This window comes from Bubalus kerabau, chromosome 1 (assembly GCF_029407905.1).
Source record: "Bubalus kerabau isolate K-KA32 ecotype Philippines breed swamp buffalo chromosome 1, PCC_UOA_SB_1v2, whole genome shotgun sequence".
NCBI lineage: Eukaryota > Metazoa > Chordata > Mammalia > Artiodactyla > Bovidae > Bubalus > Bubalus kerabau.
This window is the reverse complement of record NC_073624.1, coordinates 148,209,304-148,228,731: the sequence shown is the minus strand read 5'-3', so window position 1 is coordinate 148,228,731 and position 19,428 is coordinate 148,209,304. Positions and strand designations below refer to the sequence as shown.

At 35.5% G+C, this 19,428-nt stretch overlaps 1 protein-coding gene across 7 annotated transcripts in view; it reads right to left on the bottom strand.

Annotated features, from left to right (window-relative positions):
- The window catches only part of CCAR1 (cell division cycle and apoptosis regulator 1), a 46,660-nt gene that overhangs the window by 26,257 nt on the left and 975 nt on the right, over nucleotides 1-19,428 (bottom strand). For 5 of the 7 annotated variants that reach the window (XM_055591385.1, XM_055591370.1, XM_055591360.1 and 2 more), the window contains exons 2-9: nucleotides 18,802-18,925; nucleotides 8,900-9,072; nucleotides 8,453-8,497; nucleotides 6,462-6,494; nucleotides 3,686-3,879; nucleotides 2,637-2,751; nucleotides 2,349-2,541; nucleotides 157-286 (exon numbers count right to left, since the gene is read on the bottom strand). In XM_055591385.1, coding sequence (XP_055447360.1) covers nucleotides 157-286; nucleotides 2,349-2,541; nucleotides 2,637-2,751; nucleotides 3,686-3,879; nucleotides 6,462-6,494; nucleotides 8,453-8,497; nucleotides 8,900-9,072; nucleotides 18,802-18,874 — 956 coding nt within the window. In that variant the 5' untranslated portion in view covers nucleotides 18,875-18,925. Of the gene's footprint in view, nucleotides 1-156; nucleotides 287-2,348; nucleotides 2,542-2,636; nucleotides 2,752-3,685; nucleotides 3,880-6,461; nucleotides 6,495-8,452; nucleotides 8,498-8,899; nucleotides 9,073-18,801; nucleotides 18,926-19,428 lie in introns of those variants that run through there. The other 2 variants (XM_055591393.1, XM_055591403.1) reach the window with 2 other exon arrangements.

Sequence of the window (19,428 nt, the reverse complement as noted above, 5' to 3'; positions counted from 1 at the left end):
ACATTTTTAAATAACTTCTTGAACACTGTGGTAAAATACACACAATATAATAATCTATTTTAATCATTTTGAGGTTTACAGTTCAGTGGCATTAAGCGCATTCATTCACACTGTACAACCATCACCACTATCAAAAGTATACTTCTAAAAACATACCTTCGGTCATCTTTTCTGTTGGGCACTTGATCCCCTCTGTCATTTCTTCCTGAAAATCTGGATGGTGGATCTAACCTTCGTGCTGGTTGTGGCTGTGAAACTATACGAACAGGAGGCTGCAATAAACCAGCTTTAAAAGATACAGAAAAATATATTTTAACTTATTTAAATGAAGTTTAAAAGCATCACTGGGTTAAATTTTATATAGAAAAATTTGGCTTTTAGGTTTTGTGACCCATAAATGGTAAATGCCAGGGGTGATTTGCACATTTATATATTTTTAACCTATCATTTAAAAGTGTAAAAATCATTTTCAGCTCAAGGACCATACAAAACCAGGCCACAGACCAAATCATAGGGCTACAATGTGCCAATCTCTGACCTACAGATATTAAATCAAAGACATTAAAAAACAACAAACCCTTGTTGTTGGCTACACAAGACATTCTCGCAGCACCAGAGTATCATCCAGACATTTTCAACACAGAGAAAAACCTTTATAAAAAGAGATCTATGACCATCACTTTGACCAAGTAATCCACCACCTATAATACTGGAAGAATCTAACAACATGTGCCTCCTAGTATGATGCAGTACGAATTAGAAAACATCACCTAAAATGTGCCAAAAGCCTTTAGACTTAACTTTTACTTTATAGTTTATATGGCAGAAAGAGGAACAAGGTAAAAATACCACAAGGAATCCACACAATCCAGAATAAAACATTATAACAGAATTTACAAGTCAACTAGACCCGTATTTTAAAGTCAATGCTATAAAGGAAGAAAGAAAAAATGGAAAATTATTTTGGAATAAAAATACTAAAGGAACACTGTTGTTGCTACTGTTTAGTTACTCTTTTGCAACCCCATGGATTATAGCCTGCCAGGCTCCCTTATCCATGGGATTTTCTAGGCAAGAATACTGGAGTGGGTTGCCATTTCCTTCTCTAGAGAATCTTCCTGATTCAGGGACTGAACCCGCTGTCTCCTGCACCTGGGAAGCCCAAAGTAACATAACCAGATACAACACATGAAACTTGACTGCCTTTTCGTTCAGGAAACAAAAAACAACCTTTTTAAAAGATATCTGGGAGACAACTGGGGGTGTCTAAATATAAATAAAGTATTTAAATGCTTTTTTTAGAAGTGACAATAGATTGTGGTAATAATAGGAAAAGATTCTCTTTAAGGAAAGGCACACTTATGTTAATGGGTGAAATGTCAAAATGCCTACATCATGAACATTCACTGCAATGTTTTCAGAAAACAAAAACTAGAAATAGTACATTTACCAAAGAAAAACATAAATGGTACAATATTCATACAATGGAACATTATCCAATAATGAAAACAAAGAAATTAGAGCCACATGAAACAAAGTATGAAAAACTTTAAAATATAATGAACAAAATTATTATAAAAAAGATTATATAGACAGAATCACATACGTAAAATTCAAAAACAGGCAAGGCTGAAGTGTATTATGAGCATACATACTTAGAGTAAAACTGTTAAAAAAGAAAAGGAGTTAACTAATAATGTACTTTTTTACCCAAGTAATGATTACATGGGTGTTTATTTAATAGTAATTAATTAACTGCAATCAGTTTTATAAATGTTATGTTTGTGCCAATTTACAAAACAGAAAATGCCACAATTACATTTAAAAAAAGTACCAATTAAGTAGACTTCTGCAAAAGTTAAGACTATCATTTTTAGTATTTTGGGGTAAGAAAACTGGATGCTACTGCTGCTGCTGCCAAGTCGCTTCAGTCGTGTCCGACTCTGTGCGACCCCAGAGACGGCAGCCCACCAGGCTCCCCCATCCCTGGGATTCTCCAGGCAAGAACACTGGAGTGGGTTGCCATTTCCAAGAAAACTGTATACAGAGTTACAAATTATCAATTTGCTTCAGAAATTTAAAACAGTTCATTTATTTGATGCACTATTGTTCAATGAGTGAGGTGCTGTAACCAGACTCTACATACATATACAATGTCATGTTTGTAAGAACTCTCGATACATTTTCCTGTATAAAAACACTTCCTGATCGCTATACAAGTAGAAATTCTCCACAAAAGATATTTAACTTTATTTTTAGGTATTCTACTAGTCCCTGCTTTTTTTTGTCATTAGTAGCATAGTCTCATTATTTTAATAACTGAACAGCTAGGTTTTAGTCTGTAATACCTTTCTGCTGTGGTTGCTGTAATAAAGGCTGCGGCTGAGTCTGCAATAGTGGTGTAATGGAAGCCGCTGAAATCTGTGCCTGCAGCAGTGACTGGGGCTGGGGCTGAGCCTGAACACCAAATGTTGTCTGTGGTGCAATTGGCTGAAGTACAGCAGGAGGAGTCTTCAGTAAAGGTTGAGTTTGGGACTGATTCTTAACAAAAAGAAATAACATTTTAAAAAACAAAGAAAAATCTTTGTTAATTGGAAGACTCAATAACCAAGTTTTTAGAATACTATTTTATATACCTGATTTGGTAGTGTTTGAATTCTTTGTGCATTCCATTTAAAAGGCATATTGGGATTATATGTAGCTTCAACCAATACTCTGTCACCCACTTGGGGGGTTTTCCCTTTGACAGCACTGAAAAAAAAATTAAGTTAAATACAAACACTATTAGAAGAAATTCTTCCAAAAAAGATTTATATGTTAATACTAAACACTGTGAAGTACACCAGAAATAGGAAGCCTGAAAATCTCTTTTAAAAAGTAGATACACCTCTGAGACTTAAGCAGAAAAATATAGAAAACAGGAGACCCACTTAAACAGAAAAATCTTACATAGTAATTAAATTTAATATTTCAAAGCACTTCTAAGGAAGTTCATTAGAAGTAATTTGAAATATCAAAGGAAATACATATTTCCTGCAACCACCACTACATGAACAGAATAATAATTCAAATCCATTCGTTTATCAATCATTTAATCCTATTTTTTTTTCAACTAAGTAAAGTGAAAGTGAATTTGCTCAGTCATATCCGACTCTTTGCAACCCCATGGACTGTAGCCCACGAGGCTCCTCCATTCAATGGGATTTTTCAGGCAAGAATACTGGAGTAGGTTGCCATTTTCTTCTCCAGGGGATCTTCCCAACCCAGGGATTGAACCTGGGTCTCCTGCATTGCAGGCAGACGCTTTACTGTCTGAGCCACCAGGGAAGCTACAACATTTTACATATGTATTATCATTAGGTATATCAAACAGAAGATTAAATTTTACAAAGTATATGATTATTTTAATCTTAAACCTTACTGTAAGTCTGTTCATTAATAACTAGAAATGTAAACTCACCCCTATAAAACATTTATAAAGAATTCATAATGACTAGAGCATTCAATAATCAAAAGAGATCTTTCATCACATTCTCCATCAAAAAACGTCACAGGTACAGGCTGAATTATTAAAGCAGAAAACTATAGCTAAACCACAATTCCATGCCCCAGCTAAGTAGGTGTCTTATCAAAATACTTAACGCTAAATACAAGCAGCCATCTGCCAACAACTAATTAAGTTTACCTAAGCTGAAAGAATACATCTTCATCCACAAATCCAAATGTATCGTGTAGTTTTGTGACAGCCCCTGTAAAAACACGCTGTTTCTGAGGTTGTGTTTGTTGCTGACTGGACCTTGGTGTTGGATATGATACAGTTATCTGAGCTGCAGGTTGAGGAGTTGACAAGCTAAGGCTTGTAGGCAGTCCAACAGCTGGCTATAAAACAAAATCAACATCAAATTAAGGTAAGGATTACAAGTAGTCTAGAAATAAAAACTGACTACTTAAAACTAACTCAAAATTCTAAAAACAATTTAATACGTAGGTACGCCTTGAAGATGCAACTCAAGTCTGAAAAAAAATTTTTTTTTAATCAATTTCATGATTAAGTTCCCTCAGATGAATGCTTTTACAGGGAAGTTTCAGGGGAAAAAAGCCACCATAGTGTAATGAGTTTTAAAAAACACTGCTTATTCTAGCTCTGTCTTAGAAATTCAAAATCCATAATAGCACAACAAAGACTCAGTAAAGTCCTAGATAAGTGAAATGAGGCAGAGAGAGAGATACAATTATGTATGATCTCACTTTTATACATGGAATCTAGAAAAACCAAAGAACTCATAAAAACAGAAAACAGACTGGTAGCTGCCAGAGGCGAGTCTGCTGGGGCAAACGACTGGTAGTGATCAATAAGTACAACCTTCCAGTTAAACATAAGTTCTGGAGATGTACAGAATGGTAATAACTATGGTTAACAATACTGTATCATACATTTGAAACTTGTTAAGAGAGTAGATTTTGAAAGTTCTCATCACAAGAAAAAGAAAAATTCACTTATGTGAGGTGATACATGTTAACTGATTGTGAAGACCATCTCACTATACATATATATGATATTAAATAACGCTGTACACCTTACACTAATACATTATCATACATCAATTATAACTCAATAAAACTTGAGGGAAAAGGTAACAGTTTCATTGGTCTTTTCTGGCATAATCAAGCATGAATAACAACATATTATTAAAATTTCTGTATATAAACAGAAATAAAATCATTAAAAAGAAAGGAATAATCATGATTCAACTAAAATTCCATAATTCATTTTACACTTTCCCAATAAAGCAAGTCTCGACGTTCTACAATTGAAAAAATAAAAGGTGAGTCCAGTTCTATAATTAGTAAAGGAACTCAGCATCTCTTAAAACTACAGCCACGAAATTCTCATGACATTTCTTTAACATCCTAAGACATTTTTTTTTTCTTTCAAAATTGTGCCATGCAGTTTGTGTGATTGTAGTTCCTTGAACAAGGATCAAAACCTGAGCTCTCAACAGTGAGAGCACAGAGTCCTAACCACTGGACAAAGGGAATTCCTGGTTTTTGCACCTTTAAAGAATTATATACAGGGAAAAAAAAAAATACGGGTACACTTTGGAAAATGCTGTTCTAAGAAAAGGCTTCCCTGGTGGCTCAAACGGTAAAGAGTCTGCCTGCAATGCTGGAGACCTGGGTTCGATCCCTGGGTTGGGAAGATTCCCCGGAGAAGAGTATGGCAACCTACTCCAGTATCCTTGCCTAGAGAATCCCCACGGACAGAGGAGACTGGTGGGCTACAGTCCCTGGGGTCACAAAGAGTCACACAACTGAGCAAGTAAGCATAGCATTCTAAGAGGCTAACTTTTACACCTTCTCTATTTAGTCTGGAAATCATACTATTGAAGACTGAAAATAGGATATACGTGTTAATCAATTTTAGCTGTGTTTTTCCTTTTTCTGACTGCACTGCAGGGCATGTGGGATCTTAGTTCCCAGACCAGATATCAAACTCGTAACCTCTGAAGTAGAAGCTCAACTTAACTACTGGACCACCAAGAAGTCCCAATTTTAGCTTCTTTATAAAAACAAAATGAGGCTGATTTCTCAACCGAAATGTACTTTTTTAAAAGTAACAGATTCAACATTGTGAAAGGTACAAAAGGTTACAGAGTAAAAACTTTCTCTGCTCCTTTGCCATCTAGTTCCCTATCCATGGGGCAATCACTGTCCTCAGTTATTATTACAGGTTCTGCTTTCTTAACAGCTGCGTACACCAGGGGCCACTGAACCAAAATTCAAGGGCCAAATCCAGCCCACAGCTTATGATTTTTATACAACTTACTAGCCAAAGATGGTTTTTACGTTTTTTTATTTCTTTCAAAACTGTGCCATGCAGTTTGTAGGATTGTAGTTCCTCGAACACGGATCAAAACCTAAGCTCTCAACAGTGAAAGCATGGAGTCCTAACCACTGGACAAAGGGAATTCCTGGTTTTTGCACTTTTAAAGAATTATATAAAAGGGAAAAAAATATGCAACATAGACTGTAAGTGGTCCACAAAGCCTAAAGTAGCATTATGTATCAAAAGTTAACAAAATTTTTAATGCTGCTGAAAATTAAGTTGATAATGCATTACAATAACTTTCCTATAATAAAGTCAAATGAAGATATAACATATACAAAAAAAAATCCCTAAAAATAATTTAAGCTACAAAGAAAATGTAAAAGCCAAAAAATCAGTATTAAATTTAAAATAAGGCCTCATATTTATTCAAACTAGATCACAGTAGGATCAGCAATCAAATAGCATAAAATAAAAAGCAAAACAATGCTTTATTCAACATTATTTTGCTAATCTATTATGACTCCAACAAATATTCATTTTTAAACGCTGAAAGAAAACCCAGAATAGGAATAAAACTTTAGTCTACTCTGCATTCAGATATTCAAAAGAAATAAAGTAATGCCAAACTAACCTGTGTTAAAAGGGTCTGCTGAGGTTGCTGTAACTAAAAATAAAACAAAAACCAAACAAAAACAGGAAAGAAAAAAGATAAGGATCAATTGGAATTGCTGTTTCAAGGATGCTTTACAAAAGGAAAAATTTCTATTAAATGATTACTTTATTTCTAACTAAGAAACAGATAAAAAGTAACAGAAGTCATCAGGTTGAGGTTTCCTACAAGTATTTGTAACAACTGCAGAAGACCTTAAATATAACTCATTCAATAAGGATCAAGACATTATTTTTGCTATTTCATAGGAATAACACCCAGAAAAAAACCCACAAGTCCCTAGTGGGGGAAACCTCCGGTTCTGTCCCACATTAATTACCATGCTACAGAAATGATTCAATATCATCAGTATGCTATCTATATCAAAAATATTACTTGCTAGATGTCTAATTAATATATATATAAAACTCCATAAAATGAGAAGCACTTCCTCACAGTCAGATTTGCCAAAGATAAAGACCACACATTCTGACATAGAGTTTTGACGGCAATAACAAAACAGAACATTACCAGAAAGCAAAAGGAATTGGTAGGAAGGGAGAAATTTTAAATTTTTCTTCTGTGGAAGAAAAGTAACTTTATGAAGTTTCAGCACTGTGTTTTTTATTCACCATCAGGAGGGTCTCCAAAGAAATACTTATCCTTGGTGCTCCTTCTCCCTGTCACGTTTCAACATTCTTAAGCTGCCCAGCCTGGAGTTTTCTTATCATGCTCTAGTGCCCCAACAGTACTAAAGAGTATATAGCTAGAAGAGCAGGCATCTCCTGATGATGCTTAATAACTTGAGGAAAAGGTCTTTTTTCCTACTGATTAGGCAAGCAGTCTGAGGAAGGCATGGGCATCATTTCTGAGCTGTGGATATACTGAGCAGGGTAAGATTTGAGCTTAAGTACGATTTCTCCTGGGACAACATTAATGTTTATTAGCTTCTAACTAGTGTTTTAAGCCCAATGGTAGAATCTGAAGATCTCAGTTCTTCTATTCATGACTTTTTATTCACTGTGACTAATAATCTTCCTAATAAATCCTTACTAGACTTAAAAAGCTAGGATAAAACAATCTATATGACATTTTAACTCAAAACAGTATAAATGTTAAATCCATCAAATTTCTTTTTCTGAAAGTTAAGAATGGATAAGTAATGGCAGTTTTTAGGGCAAAAACATTTGAGTATTGCCATTTTGATGTGGTTCAAAACAACACACAGGCTTTGATAATGTATTTCCTAACTACTAAAGTAAGTGTAAAGGCAGACTTTCTACTTTGCTTGACATGTTTCTCCTTGGGTTCTGTTTTTCTTACCATCATAGATATAATAACCCTTGAAGATGATGATTAGAGTATGAGCTTGGGGAAAAGGAGCCAAAGAAACTTTAGTCCAAGTAAGGTGCTTTCAAATTGTTCAACTGTGACCTGGGAATAGGGGAACTACAACGGGACGCTTCCTCCCATTTCCAACACTATTTTTATATTTTACATACTGGATTTCAATATACAATTTGATTGGGGGGGCGGGGGGGAGTAGGGCTCCATTGCTTTAAATAAATAAAGGCTGAAAGTCAATGGTCTGTCTAGGGTTTAGGCTTCAAATGGGAAAAAGGAGCTTTTCATTTTGACCTGTAGTCTAGTACAGGACACAGGCCTGAAGGCTTCAAACAGGAGTACTGGGCCAAAGATTCATTCAGAGTGATTCTTTGCAGATTATCTTCTACATGCTTTCATAAAAACATGTGACAAAGACTGGCTGCTGGTTTAGGATTTGAGTTTTCAGGACCTCTCTCCTAGCTTCCTCTCCCTTGGAGACATTTCTTTATACCTACCACATTTCTTCCACTCCAGAAGAATTCAAATCACACATTAAGGTTACCGAGGAGAACTAAAATCTGTATAAGTTTAGTTGGAACAAATGACTTTTTAAAAATCAGTTTTTAACATGGGAAATATAAACTAACCTGTTGTTGCACACTATACAAGGCCTGCTGAGGTTGTGAATATTGCTGGAAAAAAGATTTTTTAAAGAAAAAAATGGATATTAGTTTTAGTCATTCTCAAAAAGCAATATACACACATATACATTCAAATACATAACCAGCATTACACTAAAAAGGAATTTTCTAAACAGCTACACTTCATCTAAAATAAACAAAAGTGATTATTTATACTTTCAGATTCATCAAGAATGAAATTTTATTCAAATAACTAAGCTATAAGGACTTTAGAATTTTGACTCTGCAGCTACACTTCTGTTATGTCCTGGGCATAAATAATTCTTATCATCAGAAAAAAATAAGCATAATGTAACTCCACAATTACTCATTCCTTAAAATGTACAAGTACCTACCCTTGGCTACTCAGATTTGAAAGTTTTCTATGTCACATTTTAAAACCTGAACATTCACCTGTTGCAACGCAGCTGCTGCAGCTGCGGCTTGTTGCTGCAATGCTGCAGTTTGAGTTAACTGATAGTTTGCTGGGGTTTGTGTAGTAAGGCCTGCTGCTGCCAAGGCAGTTTGCTGTGTATAAATGGTAGGAGATGCTCCAAGGAGAGATGGCTGCTGAACACCCAATGCAGCTAAAATGAGATTAAAGGGGGGGGGGAGGGGGGAAAAAAAAATCAAGATTATTTGAATCCTTTCCAGGAATTTTCAATGAGTGCTTGGTTATGCATTACAGTCTGCCACTGCTTAGTGAAGGAAAAAAAAAAAAAAAAAACTAAAGAAAAATTTCAGTAATGCCTCACCTCAGATTCCAATGGCTTTAAATATTTGTTCAAGTCATGATAAATACAAGAAAACCTTAATCTATAAAATTAAACTACAGAATGAACCCAACCAACCTCAGCTAGACCAAGAGGCTAAAGTACCCTCAAGAAATATTTTCAGGAAGAGCAAAAAATATATTATCTTATTTTACTCATCTAGAATGTATTGTTTTACCCTCAAACAGATTAGAATCATACATTAAGGACAGTGTTGCTGGAAGTGATCCACCCTTAAAACATCCTACTATCAAGGATGTTTTCATGTATTTCTTATACTTCAACTCTGTATTAAAAAACTGTAAAACTAGCAAACAGATGATAGGAACAGTTTAAACACAAAGCTAAACTGCAGTCTAGCACTGCCCTTCCCAAAACTTTATCTCCTAGAATGATGACTTGCTCCCCAGGACATTAAGTTTGGAAAAAAAGGGTCCAAGGTTTTAAAAGTTAACGCAACAGCAAATTAAGTACATGTTTTTACTGCAAGAATCCTCAGAACATTTAATATGCCACTAAGCACCGTGAATCTCAAAAGAGGTCACCATAAAACAGTATTTGCTCATGTAACACTCCCTTTTCCAAAGCATCTTGCTTGTATCTTAGAGTAACCTGAAAAAAAATGCTGCTCAACAGCTATTAGTTAATAACTACAGAAAGAACAATACTGTGTCTTACAGGTACAGAACAGAGACCATTTATGAATTAACCAAAGCACCTAGTCTAGAATCTACCAGAGAATCTTTAGACCTGTGAAGTTCATCATCAATCTTGTTTAAAGTGACCAGATTAATTCTTAAAAATAAAGCAAACCAACAACAAAGTGAGGCAAAAACAAGCAAATCCCAGTAATCATGTTTGGAATTCATATAAATTACACATTACTCCCTGATAAAACATGCTTTTTAAAAATTAAAAAAGAATGAAGGGAGAAAAAAAAGATTCTAAGGTGGGGGAAAAAACCTACTGCATGCCCTGAATACACAATCCTAAACCCTCACAACATTAATATTTTATTCTCTTTGTTTTTAAGATAAGTCAGATGCCATAAATGGGTAAAAAGGAGAAACCAAGACTAACAAAATAAAGAGAAGTGGGGAATGTCTTAACACCAATGCAAATTCAAAATGAGGTTAACTGCACTGAGAATGGAAAGAAACGTACAAAACTACAGCACAGGTTCTAACCAGTAGATCCTGTTAACTTCTGGAACTGTACATAAAAGTACAGATAAGAAAGTGTAAAGTTTTAATCAGATTTTCAAAAGGGTAAGAAACCCCAATAAGCTTAAGAACCACTTTTCTAGGATAACAGAAGCAAAATTCTCATGTAAACACAAGACAGGTAGAGAACAAAGGAAAAATTAAAAATTCAATTTGATGTTCTGTATTTGACAAAAGTAACCTCTTGTGATTCAAATCATGCCTGCATCTCCTTCCCCTACGTGAGCTCTGACCTCTGATTTACTGTTTCACTCGGCTAGTACCAATGTCCAGAACACTGGCAAGTATCAATAACTGTCACAGTAAAAGGGCTCACAGCCAGTATCTCACAAACAGCTTTTTCCTACAGCTTTTCTAGGTGTTCTAGACTCTGACAACATATAGCAGCCCCGCATTAAGTAGGTGGGATGATAGCTGATATCCGTAATCTCTTTTCCACTGTTGACAGTCAATGTGATGAATTAGAAACTACAATGCAGACTGACAGGTACCAAAAGGCTCAAATGCTAGGAGAAATTTATGGGAAGGAAATTTACATTCTAGTAGTCGCTGCACACTACTAGCTAGTTAATTCAAACTTTGTGAAATCATTGTGCATAGGCTGTGGCTTTTATATGTCTATATAATATTGCTCTTTTTAAAATTGTTTGAGATTTTAAGCTCAATAAAGTACATTTCATTAAAACTTATTAATCCTCCTCTCTTTTGTAGCTAGATCTAAGAAGCTATCCTTGAATATTTTTTGTATACAGCATTCGCTACTCTTCTGAATTGAGTAAAATCAATATTCTGCATGATAATTCTACAGCTTGCAAAGAACAAAGGTATGAATCTCTGACTTAATCTTTCTCTCTCCATAAGTGGCCTAACACTTATCAGTTGGAGATTTTTTCCAATTATCCACATTGGAACAGTCTGTTCATTTATCTGTACCTGATTCAAAATGACTGTTGAAGGTCTCATGATACATCTGAAACAGATACTTATAACCATGTATCAATACTTCCATAGACCTATGAAATAAGCCCTAAATGACCGAAGGTTACCAGAGGTTAATAACAAGGACAAATGTAAAATATATATATATTTTTTAATGTAAAATCAGTTTCGTATGATGGAAGTATTCATTTTATGACATACCAGTAGTTATCATATATTGAATAGCTGGGAACACACCATTAAAACACACAAGAGAAACCTGTCCTGTTTGCTGTCCCTTTATCTTATCAAACTCACAAATGAAAAAATTTTTATTATCTTTATACCTATTTTTACTAAGATGAGTCACCCTTCCAAAATAGTAAAGTTCAAAACTTCATATGTGAATACACACATATACACATAATGGAATCACTTTGCTATACATCTGAAACAAACACAACACTGTATATTAACTATATGTCAATTAAAAAAATAATTTGGAGTAACCTTAGGCAAAAAAAAAAAAAAAAACCTTAATAAATTGCATTAAAGAAACAAACAAAAAAACTTCAAACTGATCCAAGAAACTTCATTTTCTTTCACCTTCTGCAAAATTATTTAAGGCACTGGTCAAGCAATGCTTTATCCTTTGAAATTACCATATATCAATATATGTTCAAAAGCAATCTTACACCTTATGGAGAGAAAAAGCAATGTGGGAGAAGACATGGAAGATTCTCCTTATAACTTGTGCATTTACTAAAACAATATAAACCCAAATTTTAAATCATGTGAACAAGTCTGCTAAATGTCATCTTCAACTCAACATCCTTCCTAAGAAGTGATCCTCACAGAAATCACAAGCCTTTTTGATGCCTCCATGCACAGATACTCACTGGTCGATGTATTGCTGTTGCTTCTGAGACTCTATTCTAAGCCCATAACATACGCAAGTAACTGGAAATATTCATTACCTTTTTCCCCCCCTTCATTATCTTTTAAGAATTAGAAGGCATTAAGAATAAGAAATTAAGACAGTGAAAGGTACAAACTTCCAGTTATAAATAAGCCATGAGCATATTTTAAAAACTGAGGCATAAAATAGTATTTTAAATATAATATATTCTAAATGTTGTAATCTTCTATACTAATCACATTTTCAATAAGCAGCCACCAGCCATACATGTCTATTTCAATTTAAATTAGGGAAATTAAACAAAATGAGAAATTCAGTCTCTCAGTCACATTACCCACATTTCAAGGAGCAAGGGCTCAACAGCTACATGTGGTTAGTGGCCACCATATTAGATAATGAAGACATATAATGTATCCATCATCACAGAACAACCCTCTCAGGAAGTTAAAGACACTATCTGCAATGTCACATGTCCATCCTTGAATGACTCTGAAATTTAGTTTTCAACTCCATTCCTTTCAAAGAGTTTTCTATTACCCAAAGTTAGTACTCAAACTTTCAAAGTCACTTCCGAAACATTTTCAGTTGTAAGAGACCAAAATTATTTCCCAGATCATAAAACAAATAGTTCAAGCAAAGTCACTAATGCATAAACATGAGTTGCCTACTCAATTTAGGATAGAAGGATGGAGTACTCACTGGTGTGTAGCTTATAGTATGTTAATAAAAATACTCACTGGATGAGAGTACAAGTCATGCTCAGAGATGAAGGAAAAAAAACATACTAATGAGCCTAAGAGTTTATGTACATTTTTTTTTATCTTAGAACAATGTTTTAGAGACAATTTCCTATTACACAGCATTAGCAGTGTTTAAAAAGGGCTAGCCCACACCAACAGCAGTCTTCCCTTTTTTTCAGGGGGTGAGGGGAAGGCATGCTGGCTTGTAGAATCTTAGTTCCCCAGTCAGGGATCAAACCAGGGAGTGAAATCACTGAGTTCTAACCACTGGACAGCCAGGGAATTCCTTCAATCTTCAATTTCTACCAAATGAGTTGGATATATCCAACTCTATCAAGAGATAACTAACCTAAGTATACATAGCACATCAGCCATTATTTGTTTGAAAAAGACCATGAATCTTGCAATTTAACAATGTGAGCTCCTGACTCAAGAGATGGGGATTTTAAGACAACCAATGGGCCAGATTAAAAAGGAAGAAAAAATGAGGTCATATTTATAACAACATCGTAAGTGTTTATTAACAGATGAATGGATAAAGATGTGTGGTACATATATATACACAATAGAATATTACTTGGCCATAAAAAAAAAACCAAAATCTTAGCATTTCAGCAATATGGACAGACTCGAAAGGTACTATGCTAAGTGAAAAAAAGGCAGAAGAAAAAATACTGTATATCATATATATGTGGAATCTCAAAAATAAAACAAACTAGTGAATGTAACAAAAGAGCAGAGTCACAGACACAGAGACTAGTATCTAGTTCTGAGGAGAGGGAGGGAGGGGCAAGACAGGGTAGGGAGTGGGAGATACAACCACTGGGTGTAAGGTAACACACTACAGCACAAGAAACAAAGTCAGTATTTTAAAGTAACTTTAAATGGAGTGTGATCTTCATAAAATTTGTATAGAGGGGACTTCCTGGGGGTCCAATGGTCAAGACTCATGATTCCAATGCATGGGTTCAATCCCAGGTTGGGGAACTAAGACCCACAAGCTATGTGGCACACCATAAATAAATAGTTTGTATAAAAAATGTTTAAATGCAGTCACATTCAAAACAACTGTATTACTTCACTTGTTAGAGCATCACATAATCACCTTGACTTTAACTCCTGAACTAGTTCATTTCTTTGTCTATAGCCAGAATGTCATCACCTTACACATGGTCAAAGAAATAGGTGAGAAAATATGTCCTGGAATTGGCTAAATCCACCCAAACATCTGTTGCAATCATACATATACACATGCAAATACTTTGAGTCAAATATATTGAAGATACTCCTGTATCACTATAATTTATCTAAGGGATATTTAAAGATTCAATCAGTGACTTACCAGCTATCCCCCTCAATGTCCCTTTACACAACAGAAATTGTTTAACTTTCAAACCTAAAAGCTCTGGTCCCAGTTATAACTGTCACTGAATATGTAACACAGCACTTCAACTACGAAATGGAAAAATAGGGTAAATTTTAAAGACAAGGGTAAATATTAAAAATCAAGTATTTCAGGATAGGAAATTTAGAAACGAGGCTGGAAATGAGCTGACTCATTCGAAAAGACCCTGATGCTGGGAAAGACTGAGGGCAAGAGGAGAAGGGGACAACAGACGATGAGATGGTTGGATGTCATCACCGACTCAATGGACATGGGTTTGGGTGGACTCCGGGAGTTGGTGATGGATAGGGAAGCCTGGCATGCTGTGGTTCATGGGGTCGCAAAGAGTCGGACACGACTGAGCAACTGAACTGAACTGAAAAGAAGAGAATAATGGAAGAAGCAATGAACCACATTCTGAGGTCCTAACAACAGACTCTTCTGTGACTTTCTCTTGATAAACTTCATCACTTTTCTGGGCCTCAAATTCTTTATCTGTTAGAGAAAGATGCTGAGACAGAATCTAGTTCAGGGCCCATTCTGTAATTTAGATAGAAATCATGCTTTAGGAATAATTATCACATCTGACAGATACACTGGAGGTAGGGGGGAAATAGTTAAGTATCATATCTAGTAAAAGAGGAAAGCAAATTAAAGCAGTTAGAACTTAATGAAGAATAATAAATATAGAGTATGACCAAATGACAGATGGGGAAAAGAGCATCCTGACTTAAGTGAATGTTATGGTAAATCATGTGCTTAGTCACTCAGTCTGACCCTTTGAGACCCTATGAACTGGGGTCCTCCAGAGTGTTCCGTCCATGAGATTCTCCAGGCAAGAATACTGGAGTGGATAGCCATTTCCTTCTTCAGGGGATCTTCCCAACCCAGGGATGGAACCTGCATCTCTTACGTCTGCTCTGTTGGCAGGCAGGTGCTTTATCACTAGTGCCGCCTGGGAAGCCCACATCACAGATCAGGGTATGAAGTTTTGGGAAGGGTATGGAAGAGCCTGGAAGTTTGGTGAGAGACCTTGGCATAGCTTATGCAAGCACGAGAAAGCAGTTATGGATGCAGTCATCCAAATGTGAAGTACAGAGAGCCTAAAAGTAAAAGAGAGGAATATATTTGAGGCATTTCAAAGGAGAAGTCAAAGTGTGATATATGTTTGAATATGGGGAGTAAAGGAAAAGAAAATTAAAGATGACACACTTGAAATTATTAACTCCTTAACTGAACAGCTTCCCAGGTGGCTCAGATGGTAAAGAATCTGCCTGCAATGCAGGAGACTGGGGTTCAATCCTAGAGTTAGGAAGATCCACAGGAGAAGGGAATGGCAATCCACCCCAGTATTCTTGCCTAGGAAATCTCATGGACAGAGGAGTGGGCTACAGTACATGGGATTGCAAACAGTCATACATGACTGAGCGAATAGCACAGACACAATTGAAAAACAGCATCAAAATTAATCAGAAATAATTCAAATACTGAGCTTCAACTTTATGACAGATTTTAGCAATTAAGTGCTAGTGTACATACTTTTACTGAAGTTTTTAATCTTACATATGTCATCTGTCGGAGAAGGCAATGGCACCCCACTCCAGTACTCTTGCCTGGAAAATCCCATGGATGGAGGAGACTGGAAGGCTGCAGTCCATGGGGTCGCTGAGGGTCGAACATGACTGAGCAACTTCACTTTCACTTTTCACTTTCATGCATGGAGAAGGAAATGGCAACCCACTCCAGTGTTCTTGCCTGGAGAATCCCAGGGATGGGGAAGCCTGGTGGGCTGCCGTCTATGGGGTCACACAGAGTTGGACACGACTCAAGTGACTTAGCAATGTCATCTGTGTGAATGCACTAAAATGTTCAAATCACTGTTAGCTGATTCCAGAGTTAAGTACAAATGCAAGACAATCTTGCTAGAAAATGGAATAGCAAAGCCATTAACTGAACATAACCTTGTCATATACTAAAATAAAATAGCAGTAATTTTTTTATATTGCTTTCAGGAGAAAATAAGTCAGATACACAGGCACAAAGATCAAAATATTTTCATTTGAATTGAATTTTCAGTTAACCTTTTTCTGTTGTGTGACCACCATTTGATTGACATTGACCTCTGATACTAATATATCTGGCATATTTGAATGCATGCTTTTTTTTTTTAACTGGAATACAACAGGCACCTACACTACTATCCTGATTAAGCTCTTCTGATGCCCTCTCTGCTGAAATTGTTTTTTATCAAATTGCATTTGAAGCTTACAGGAGAAAATATAAAGCCTTATATATATATATACACTTGGCTGAAATTCTCCATTGAAATTAGGTGTAAATAAAACAAACCATAATTGCCTTATAGTTGAAAAAAATTCAACTTTGACAAATTAGCTTGGCTCTGAGAATCAATTCTAATAAGATAATGATTAGTCACAAAGGCTTGAAATGAAGGCTAGAAAATATCAAGCTTTCAGGAAACAGCTCAAAATATGAAAGTGAAAGTCACTCAGTTGTGTCCAATTCTTTGCAACCTCATGGACTCTCCATGGAATTCTCCAGGCCAGAATGCTGGAGTGGGTAGCTTTTCCCTTCTCCAGGGGATCTTCCCAACCCAGATCGAACCCAGGTCTCCCACATTGCAGGTGGATTCTTTACAATTGAGCCACAAGGGAAGGCCAAGAATGCTGGAGTAGGTAGCCTATCCCTTCTCCAGGGGATCTTCCCAACCCAGGAATCGAACTGGGGTCTCCTGCATTGCAGACAAGATTCTTTACCAACTACAGAATATAAAAATTTCAATAGTTTAATAAAAACATTTAATAAAAACACTCACTAGAGAACCTACTCCAGGATTTTTGTAGGAAAACTAAACATAGATGCTAACGAAATACTTGCCTAGTTAGTTACTGAAATCATGATGCATCAATAAAATATCAGACTTTGAAAAACTGTGATTAATGACAGGTCCCAGAAAAATCCATAATTTCTTAGGCACAAACTGTTTACACAAATCCCATTATTTACATTTGGAATCTCTACTGTCAAATATGGAAAAGGAGGTCTATAATTACTACTGACTTTGACAAGTTTTAAAACCTTTATAGTGTCTCCTTTGCTCAGTTTCAAAATAAAAACAAAAGCACAGCGCATATTTAAGTAATTACAATATAGATGTTAAGAACTATAGACAACAGAAATTCACCATAACAGCTATTCTATAGGAACAATACAGATAAGAAATTAAAGCCAATTGTACACAGGAAATCAGGTAAACATGTTCTTTACCAAAATACCAGTACACATCACTTGTTTCTGGACACACAGTATTTGGTAATAATTCCTGTTTTATCAAAATTAAGTCATTATCAGGTTCCCCACTATTTAACACAGAGAAGAAACACTTGGATGCCAATTATAACTATTATTTCACATTATATTCAGTTGCTCATTTAATCCCTCAAATCAACTGTTGCTCCTTTAATATTTCAAATCAAAAGTAATTAAAATAAAAACCCTAATATATTCATTTCCTTAAAGAGAAAGGTCACCTACATAGCAAGATAATCATGTCGATCCAATTTAGAACATCAAAGTTAGAAGATCACAGTGTCTCTGCAACTGACCTCAAATAACAAATTTAAGTAAAATGCAGCAAAAACTAGTATCAAGTATATCATAAATAAAATATAGTCAAATTAACAGAATAAGCTGCAACTTTTCTGGGTACTCAGAGAAACTCAAAATTTCATTTTGTAAACTGAAGACTCAACCATAAGTCAAAAAATGGCGAAATAAGTCCTCCCAAAAACACTAGGAAGAAACGCTGAAATAAACACTTTTAATGACATATTTTGTTACTTATTTTGAAAATGACATTTCATAGGCTTTATTTTGAATACGTAAATGCTTGCTTTTTTCCTTTACATCTATTTATTCTTTTCCTTTGCTTCATAAATTCTTTAGAGTTGGTTTTTTCACTTAAAATTCAAATACCTGAAAACCAGTCTTATAATTTTTCATAAAGTATGAATACACTTAATTTTAAATATAACTTATGAATACTGACACCTTAACATGCCAAATGAGGTAAACTAGGATGAATGAGTGGCTGCTAACCTCTAACATAACTAAACCAATTTAACGTTTAAAAGACTACATATAACTGTCCAAACTGCTGTGTAAAGCAGGTATTTCGCTAGCTGGTCTATGAATTTTTGAAAGAAGATTCACAGATAATCTTAAAAGATACATCATTTGCAAAGTTATATTAACAATATTATGCATAGATTAATGCACACAGTTAAAACATATCCCAAATCCGGCATCTATAGCACATGTGTTCAGAGGAAGCCTGACCTGGCTGAGATACCGCAGTGGCTGTAAACTGAGTAGCCCATGGCGGATTCTTCTGTCCTCCAAACTGAGCCATGACAAAAGGGGAGGGGGGGACCTTCGCTTGTTAGTCTTCTACAGCAGCGATCTATTAAGAAAGGATCCACAGTTTAAAGTTCAACCAAACTACAACCATCACAAAAGTCTTATTTTAAAGAAATGCTTAATTTGTCAAGGACATCTTCGTAGACCAACTATAAATAACAAGGGGCACGTGAATGTCCGATATGCAGCAAAAACATTTTACATCAAATTAGTTCACGAAAGTAGCCAATTTCAATACATGACATTAGAGGTCGACTTACAAGAAACGCACTTCCCTCATCGACTACAAACTGTCACATTTAAACAGAAGACCATCTGCCGTTTTCTTACCGAATTCTTAGCAATAAAAAATACACAGCTTTACATTCAACAGAAAAATAGGCTGCTTGTTTCTTTTGGCAATGGGCTGGGGGCTAAAAGTGGAAAAACCAATAACGGAAATTGGGACGAGACATCGAAGAAAGGTATTCAAGAGCATCACTTAAATAACGAACATTTCCTTACTTTCCAGACTAGGGAAAAAACTGGGGGCTCCTCTTCTCTCCC